General features: G+C 49.8%; 1 protein-coding gene across 1 annotated transcript in view; it reads right to left on the bottom strand.

Annotated features, from left to right (window-relative positions):
• Nucleotides 1-588: 588 nt before the first annotated feature.
• Nucleotides 589-9,552, bottom strand: part of B4GALT5 (beta-1,4-galactosyltransferase 5) — a 39,623-nt gene continuing 30,659 nt past the window's right edge. Inside the window, exons 4-9 of the mRNA XM_063350234.1 lie at nt 8,750-8,874; nt 7,991-8,107; nt 6,989-7,176; nt 6,635-6,757; nt 6,034-6,135; nt 589-3,747 (exon numbers count right to left, since the gene is read on the bottom strand). Of these exons, the coding sequence (XP_063206304.1) occupies nt 3,600-3,747; nt 6,034-6,135; nt 6,635-6,757; nt 6,989-7,176; nt 7,991-8,107; nt 8,750-8,874 (803 nt within the window). The 3' untranslated portion in view covers nt 589-3,599. The remainder of the gene's footprint in view (nt 3,748-6,033; nt 6,136-6,634; nt 6,758-6,988; nt 7,177-7,990; nt 8,108-8,749; nt 8,875-9,552) is intronic.

The raw sequence follows: 9,552 nt of genomic DNA, 5'->3' as shown, positions 1-9,552 counted from the left end.
GCCTGCCCCCCCAACAGGCTCCAGCCGAGCGCCGTGGGTGGGAGGAAGCTTCCCAGAAGACGGAGAGCTAAATAAAGGCAAGGCCTGGAACAACCCGGGGCTGCCAGCTATTTATTCTAGCATGCCTGTACGCTGCAGCGCAGGAGAAAGATATTTTAAAGCTGCTGCAAGGAAGCTTGTCTGTCTGCCTGGGTTTGTTGATCAAAAAAATCTAATTACCAACACTCCCCACTGACATCTCTGAGCCCAACACCACCTTCAGCCAAGTGTCTTCCTAAACCCACCTCCCTGAGGCAGCCAGCCCCTCCATCAGTGCTACGCTGACGCAGATGCTCAGAAAAAAGGCTTTAGCGTATACAGAGTAGTGAGAGCTTGGGGAGCATCCCCACCCTGCACTCATTTTACTTCCCTCCAGCCCTAATGAGAAATTTCTAAACAGCTTTTAGCATGCAGGGCTCACCCTTCTCCACTCAAACTCTCATAAGCACTTATCTCTCTGGGCTTACAGATCTCATTTCCTGTAAAAAAAAAAAAAAAAAAGCACACCCTGACCTCCTAGAAAAAAAAGCAACCACTGCAATCTTTGTTCTTGAATATGTATTTTTTACTGAAAAAATCATTCATAAATTAACAAATACAAAAATGTACAAACACATGGGTAAATAAACGTAATGACACAAAGGATTGCTTTGCTCAGAAGTGTGTGTGTGTTTTAAAACACTAGTCTTCAGTGCAAAAATGTCCCCCTGGCACCTCTTAAAAACATAACAGTAAGCTCAAAAGCCATGGCGATGGAAAGCTACTTTAAGAGTTTAAAGCCACTTCTGATGCTGAACGACCTGAAGCACGTGGCTGTTGCTCAGACGGTACCTCCCGTAGAGAAGCAGAGCTTTACAGGTAAATTAACTGTCAATAAATAGTTTTGCAAATAAAACCCACATGGCTCATTTAAAAAAAAAAAAAAGAAATAAAAATCAGCATCGAACAGGACCTGCCCTCCAGTGGGGCTGACCGACGGTGTTGACATGGAAGGGGCGAACGAGTGGCCTTGTTGAATTTCAGCTGCCAGAATATGTACAAGTTCTCCTTAATACGAGAATTTTTACACCATAACAGCACATGCGCTTGACAGTATGTTTTTAACAGTTACATTTACTATACAGTATTTGACATAGCTGATAAGATTAACAGTGCACATTTTCAGATATTCCACATTTTAAAAAGGAAAAAAAAAATAAAATTTAAACATGATTAGAACAAAGGAACTATGAAGAGGGATGCTGCTTGGGGAGGAGGGGGGGAAGATGGACCCTTTTGTGCCAACCACAGAGTGCATTTCTGAGCAGAGGTAACAGCTTTTTGTTCAACACAAGGTGCGATGGGTGTCAGGTACACATCGAAGGATCCCAACTAAGGTAGTTTAACACCTACTCACACACACATGCATGATTCCTGGGGTAGTGAACTCGGACTAGTTGAAATACATTCCTTGTTTGAAGCACCATTAAACAAAGACAGATTTCTAGCAAGGTCTCAAGATGAAAGAAGAGAGGGGCAGGGCAACGCGGGTTCAGCATCTGAAAAGGGTCCACGTGAATTAGAGAGAGAGATTCAGAAGCAAAAGTCTTTATTGCTATATGCGCCATAAAAAGCAAATCCTCACCTCCGCCTATAAATAACCAGGTTGAACCCCCTCGGGAAGCGAGTTTAAAGCACACCTAAGTTCAAAGACTTTAAACCCAAGTTACAAACTTATCAGCGCTTTTCAAGGGCAGGCTCGCTGTCCTCTCATACCGGCCGATAAGATCTACACAACAAGAACTTGTGTTTTCTAAACTAACATTTTCTGGATACAGGTTAGGAATGCCCTGGGCAGTCACACCCACAACAGATGCGTATGGGGATCATACGTCCACAGAACCGAGAAAACAATGTAAACCATGAGAAGTTAAGGAAACCGAAGGCAAACAACACAATAAAAAAGAAAGTTGAAGTACTTCGGAGGTTAAGTACCCACCGTTGTTATGTATAAATACAAATTAAAACGCAACCCCCAACGTATTTACTTCTAAGTCAGAGAGGTCCGGTAAAAGTGACAGTGTGGGCGCTGTGTAAGGGCTGGATTGAGTGTCCGCAGGGAGGAGAGCCTGGAGCCCAGCCTGCCCACCGTGGCCCTGGGGAAGGAGGGGATGGCGGGGGGGGTGGGGGGGCAGAAGGGAGGGGGCACGTCAGTTTGGATGGGGTGTCAGACCAAGCTCTCTGGTTCCCGGTCCTCATTTCCCCCCCCCCATGATTCATGTGTCCTTCATTTCTCTCACTAACCTGCGACAACCTGCCCCACCAGCTGGGCTTGTGCGAGTGCTGCCAGGAGCTGATGGTGACAACCAAGTGCCCTACCTGGCTCCGGCAGCACTTCAGTGCGCTGCTAGATTTACACAATAAATACAAAATAAAACAACCTCCCAAACCACACCGTCACATTACAGGCGTGACGGCAGGGTGCTATGCGTTCAGAGCGGCGTGGCCAGCTGCCCCATCCCGAGGACAGCACGTGGGCAGGAGACGCCGACCTGGGGCTGCAGCAGCGTGGATGCGAGCTCTCGAGCAAACAGCCAAGCTCGGACTTGCCATCAGCGGCATGTACAGCAACAGGCAAGGGATTTTATTCCGTATGGCTTTTGGATTCATTTGCACATGTTGCAAAAGCGACAGAAAGGGTTTGGTGTTTTTTGTTGTTTGGTTTTTTTGTGTGTGGGTTGTTTTTTTTTTTTTTAATAAATATTCCCATTTCCTCACTCTCACTGGAAAAAGCCACCCCCGTGGTTTCTGGAATGAGCGATGACACAGCTGTATTTCTCATCCACTACATTGGAAAGTTTAGGGCCCTGTCCCACAGACATTTCTGCATATGCACAGCTTAAGTCATGCAAGCAGTCTCACTGGCTTAAAAGGGAACACCTTGCACAAGTAAAGTGCTGCACACACAAGTGTTTACAGAATTCAGGACTAAAATGAGTGACCGTATGTAAACCTCTAGCTTGGATTTGAGCCATAGGAGAAAAATAAAAAGGGGCAATTTACACAGCATATTTACACTTGCACTTCTTTAAGAAGCGATTCTGTTGTATATACTTCAAGCAGGTCATTTAAAAAACCGCACAGACATAAAATGGTATCAGAAGTTGTTTGATCTCCCACCAGGGCAGTTGCCAACTGAATTGCTCCTGACGTTCACCGTCGAGAAGCCAGAGTCCCTCAGCTCAGCCGCTTCCCGGAGGAGAAAGTGTGTCCCAGGCGAGTTGCGGTGCCAGAGATTGCTGAAGGAGGAATGTGGAGACTAGAGCAGCAGGTCGAACCGTTGTCCTGAAACCCAGAAAGCAAGTGGCGGAAAAAAGAAAGAGACTGCTGAGCTCGCTGCACGAGTATCGGGCTGGATTGGTACAGCTAGGGCAATTTGTGCGTGCGCTTTCAGCCTTAATTCTCCAAAATACTGTGATCCTTCATTAGACAAAGTGTTGCTTGTCCTCGATAATCCTTGGAAAAGAAAGTCTAGTGTGGTGCTTTCTTGGTGAAGGGCAGAGCAAAGTTATTTTCTCCTCTTAATATTCGGTCACCAGAGCCAGCTCTGGTGTCAGGTTAACAGTGATGTTCTTATACAAGGCGTCATACGTGACGTTTGGAAAGTAGTTCAAGTTATTGAGGCCGTCCAGGGCTTGCCTTTCTTTTGACTTCCTCAGCAAGGCGTACCTGTGCAACGAGAACCAGAGCCCAGAGTCACTTCCCCATGTCCCACAGAGCCCTGCGAAGTCCTCCCAATGCTACTAAAACTCCTTAAAACAGCCAGCCCCAACAGCAGCTACAAAACAATGCATTTTGAGCCCTTAATAAAGATAACCGTCGCATTTTCCATACTGGTAAATACCCCAACCTTTAGAAAATTACCATCCATCACTTGATGAAGAGCAAAATGCTCTCTGTGCCACCAGCAAGCACTCAGCCATCAAACAGCCTGCGGGTCCCATGCCCAGGAGGGGGCTGAGCTCGGGGGTCCTGCCAAGCCCTCACCAGCCAGCACATCCTGGAGAAAAGCAGCTGATGGCTGATGCAGTCCTTTCCATTTTTAAGAAACTGGACCACAAACAAGAGCAGAACTAAAAGGTTTTGGTCCAAGGGATGGGGGACAAGGAAGTAAAACTAGAAGAATGATGGTTTGGGGAAGGAAACTGCAGCTGGTGCACAAAAACAGCCTCAACCAAATTTAGGGGCAGCACAATGAGATAAAGATGGGAGGGGAAAAAAATACAATAAGCAGAAACATTTTGTCAGGACAGGATACTGACTTTCCGGGGGCCTGGCAACACCAGGGCAAGTGGGAGCTGGGCTGGGACCTGGGGGCAGAAAAAACACCAGGGAAGGGATGTGCTGGGAGAAAGAGGAAGATTGGATCAAAGCAAAGAGGGAAGTGCCAAAACTGGCTTCAAAGAGGTCACAGCATCAGGACACGGGCAGGACACTTCGTGTCTTGATGAACACTTTCCTTCTCCACAGTGAGAGGTGTCAGGCCCCCCTGCTTGGGTGGGAGAAGGAGCAGGGCTTTCAGACGGCCGCAGTGAGCACGCGCAGAGCAGAGGGAAGCAGAGATTTCAGAGGTGGGACACAGAAGGTATCTATTGCTAAACCTCGCCTAGGCTGGGCATCGGGCTCCTGACGCAGCAGCGCGCACAGGAGTGCTCAGCAGCATGGGTACCAGCCCCACCGGGGCCAACCGTTGCCTTGTCCACCTTCACCCCAGACCCCCCCCCTCCCACAGCACTGACCCACAGCTCCTGCTGACGTCGAACCAGCGCTCCTGGCTGGGGCCGGGAGGGGACCAGCTAAGCCTTAGGAACAAGAGCTCAACCCCTCTGCACTCCCAGCCTTCCACGCTTCAAGGGTTTGACTAAATATGGCTGTTTAAGCAAAAAACAACTACTCTTTTTTTTTTTTTTTTAAGAGTGAAATGAGAGAAGCATCTCTTACTGGCTGCATTCTGTCTGACAGAGAAATGAAAACTAGGGCTAAAGGTGACATAACCTCAAATGGGAACTCCCCCAAAAATGAGTCTTCTCTAAGAAGAAACCAGCAGCTAGCTCAAATGGTACCTGCAACACAAACCCTCCCTGCTGCTTCTTCTGCCAGCAGCAGCCAGAAGCCGCTCTGCAGAGCGGAGCTTGCACTGCCCAGCAGCTCATCACCTACAAGTGTTAATTCCTGCAGTTGTTTGTGAAAAAGGTGTTTCTCTGCTTTTCTGTTGCATAGTTTTCAGAAGACTCAAATTCCACCAAGGTCCCCTGGCAAAAGCAGCCGTTTGACCAACCCTTGTACTCCCCAAAACAACCCTGGCTCCTGGAGGAAGGGGATGGAGCCCTCCTGGAAAGCTCCAGGGATAATTTAACTTTTTGAGGGGAAAAAAAAAAAAAAAGACAAAACATCCACTACCAAGTAACAACACTGCTTCTGCAATAGTGACTGCCTTCATGGTACAATCCCAGGTTGTTGCTACTGATTCTGCTGGTGTTCCCAGCGACACCTGATGCTTTAGCAGCCACACAGCATGAAAGCCCCCCGCTCTCTGCCTTCTGCAGGTTGAGCAATGCCTCCTTCAACACTCACATCAGGCTCTTCTAGAAACGTAGAAGCTTCTCTGAGATCTGGCATCAGCCACCCCCTTTAGGAACATCCCCCTTGAGACACAGGACAGGCCCCCAGCCTGCCACCAGGCTGTTGTGCTGACAACCCCCTCTTTTGGATGGCATCCAAGCAGCTACAGCCACAAAGCAAGGACCCACCATCGTAGGGATAGAGGGTATAAAACGTAGGGATGGAGGGAGCCAGACAGTGTTCTGCCTCCTTTATTTCCCACAGTTAGCATCCTTCCTGAGTTAAGGCTGTTGCTGCCCTCAAACAGCTGCAGGGAGCCTTGTACACAGTATAATTGATGAAGGGCTTTAGGATCCTTAAAAAAAAAAATATATATAAAAAGAATTCACTTGCCTTCCTAGAAACTGCACTTCTCCCCGATGATGGTGGGGAATTGATTTGTATTTCCCTGTGTCTCCTTCCGGTCGAGTCACCGAGTAGCCTGCGTACTGCACTCTGCATTAGAAAGGGAAGAAATAAAATAAATTAAATAAAAATAAAAACCAACTGTTGCATTTGCTCTGCGGTCAGCGCTTGCCAGGACAGCAGTGTTAGTACGCCTGGGGCTCTTACTGCAGCTTTGCCTTTCCACCCAGCAGATAAGCTATGCAAACCTCCCCACTCCAGCCTGGGCTCCGGGCAAGTCCCACAGCACTCAGCCCCTCAAGGCTTGAGCTCAGCTGAGATCAGTTTGAGCTCAGCAGCGTGGGATATTGCACACAGAAACAACCATTTCCCAACCAAACTTCTCTGTTTGCTTTCCATCTACCGCCTGCGCAGGCTGGAGGGGCTCCCCTCCCCAGCAAGCCACCGCGGCCGGGTGAAGCAGGAGCAGCCAGCCCAGCGCCGGTGGCAGAGGGGACCACGCTTGCCCCCGCAGCACGCGGGCAACTTGGCTCGCAGAACCAACCAGCAGAAGCGGAGCTCAGGGATGTCGGCTGAGCAGAGCCCATACCTGTTCCAGAGGTCATCGTCTTCGCCGCCCCAGCCCCAGAAGGCGTTAGGGAAACCGTTGATCTTCTGAAACTGCTCAACAGTCAGGCCACTCACCCCGCCAAAGAACTCGCTGTAAGGGAGCCTAAGCGGGAGAGAAGGGGTTAGGGCAGAGCCCCACAGCACCGCACGCTCCCTTTTGCGACAGGGAACGCCTGAGCCGTGAGGATGCGATTTCTTCTATTCCACTCTCATGTTTACTTTGCACAAGCATGGGAAGCAAACCAACATTCATCTTCTGCTTTTTTAAAAAAATTAATAATCTAACGCTGGCTCCTTAGCTATTAGGGTAGTGCAGAGGAAGAACAGTGCTTACAGATACATGTACTTATCCAGCTTGGCTGCAAAGTGCCTCGGCATCTGTCCACACCCATAATAGTTACGGTCATTTTCTGGTATGTGGTCCACATCGTGAAAGATGAGACAGTCCCAGTCCAAGTCCTTCATTGCTTCCCGAAAGCCAACATTGAAGAGCATGGCACGGTTAAAGGGTTGGTTTCCAGCCTAGGGAAGAGAGAGTTCCTTCTCAAGGGGAGCCCGGTGCAGCTCGTGCTCCACATGTGCATTCGCACTCTTATCTAGAAAACTGCAGACGGCAACCAGCTCCCACATCAGTGCCACAAAAGGAAATGATGTATTGGAACAGACAGACTAGTGACATCAACCAAGACTTAAGTATTCGATTTACTGTGCAGGAGCAAAAATAAAGATGCTGAAGTCTTATTACTCAGACACTTGAAAAAACCCCACGATTTTGATCAATCTTTTTAAGATAGAGCTAAATATGAAGGTACATTTACCGGATGGATGAAGCCAGGTAGCTTAAGTGACAGGTTCACATAAACACCAAATGTCAGTCTTATGTTTTGCAGCCTTCAAAGTCTTCTAGATACTGCCCAGACAAGAAACGTGTAACTCTGGTCAGGCCATTCCTGTGCCTCAGACCTCCTCTGCCTGCCTGATGCTCCCCAGAACTACTACAGAGATATACAGAAATAACGCAGCATTGTCTAAACTGCAAATACCTGGTTCAAAGTTGTTATTTTTTATATATCTCCTTCAATAGAGTACTTTTTTTTTTTTTAATTGAATCTCTACTTTATTTTTTAGTTAAAAGCAGTAATTTTGGGGCACGCGTCTCAGCTGTGCCACTTTTATGCAGAATGGGACAACTTAAACATTGCAATGTGAATCCCCAACGTTTAAATGATGCCATCCGATAGGTAAATGCCCCGGGACACAGCGCAGAGCTGCATTTTGAGTGCAGCACGTCCGTGCCCCAGCGGCTGCTGCCCCGACCGCCCCTGGGCTCACTCACTTGTTCCACAACGTAGAAGGCGAACTGTAAACGTTGCCGCTGCAGCATGGGAATAAGGTGTCTGAAGAGGACGGGAAGATGCTCGTATCGATTGCGGAACGGGATCAGGATCGCCACCTGATGAGGAAAAGACACGGCTCTTACTGCACCGCACCAGCGGCTCCTGCTGCAGACAGACCTTCGGGCTGGGGAGCGGGGCTGGCTGGTGTTACGGGAGGGGGAGCAGCACTAAACGTGGTGTCCCAGCTGTGCCATGTAGGGCTGAGCAGCCTGAAACCCTTCCAACCTCCAGAACACAGATTTCCTATTCACTTTTTGCAAAATTGTTGCTTTGGGGAAATTCAGTGTAACCTTGAGTGGGAAGGAGACCCGCCGCCCCCACGGACAGCAGGATTTGGGCCAGGCCCTGCTACCATGCTGCCCTAAGCCACCTCCCTCTGGGGACAGGAGTGCTCAGCAGTGTCACCTTGCCTCTCTGGTCACATCCCACCCCAGACAGGGCATCGGGGGGAGCAGGCAGGCAAGCTCCCTGCCTTAGCAGCCCAAACAGAAGCTCAGAGCTGACTCGTGCATCACTAGAGCAGCCCCTGAGCTCAGCATTTCTCCCCCAGGCACTGCAGCCCCACACTTCAGAGATCCTTATATTCATTACTATGGAGCTGCAGCACATCAGAGATGTTCCCGTTGATGTCGCCCCACCACACGCCCAGGACCCTCCGTCCCGCCATGCTCAGCAGGGACACATGGCTCCCCCTTTACCTTCCAGCGAGGCAGGCAGTCGCTCGGCTTCCAGTGGCCTCCCAGCTTGATGGAAGGGTCTTTTGAAAAGAACTGGTGGATATCCTCCATGGTGATCTCGCTCATATTTACATCAATGGGGCCCTCTGCGGAGAGGCAGAGGAGGAGGTCAGGAACCCCTGCGGTCCTGATGCCTGCTCAGAGCAGCGCTCTGCTGCATCCCGGCCCTCTAACCCCAGCACTGAATGCAGGCAGCCTCTTCCTTCCCCCCCAAGCACCAACAAAACCAATTAGGAAATGCTGCTGGCGCGACTTGTAACACCTCCATCCCTGTTCAGCCTTTGTGGCTGGCCGCTGTTGGATGCAGCTCTCCATCAGACCCTCACTGGCCAGAGGAACCCTCTACTCCTCCATACAGGTTTCCAGTAGACTACAAACCCCACACCTCAGTAGAGAGTGGTTTCCCTCTTTTAGGAAACATTGACCTGCAAAAGCCCAATTTTCCACTGCAGTAACACTTTGGTGGAAGCACTTCTTCCTTGGGGGGCGTCCAGCCTGCTGCCTGCACCACTGCCTGCCCAGCTGTACACGGTACACCTCGGGGCTGGGACCAGTGCTTAAGGCAGCCACCCCACCGGCGCTGCCCCTGGAAAAGGGCTGGCCAAGCCTTTTCACCAGCTCCCAGCACACAATCCCTCTTTTGTTTGCGTTTGCCAAGCGATGGGCTCCTGCTTCGGCAGGGAGACATGCCTCCGACGTAGCAGGGATTAATTTGTGTAAGCGCATAAACAATGATTTCCCAGGAGGGGACCGGCCTCCGAACA

Source organism: Chroicocephalus ridibundus, chromosome 12 (assembly GCF_963924245.1).
Source record: "Chroicocephalus ridibundus chromosome 12, bChrRid1.1, whole genome shotgun sequence".
In the NCBI taxonomy this organism is placed as follows: Eukaryota; Metazoa; Chordata; class Aves; order Charadriiformes; family Laridae; genus Chroicocephalus; species Chroicocephalus ridibundus.
This window is presented reverse-complemented; position numbering and strand designations above follow the sequence as displayed.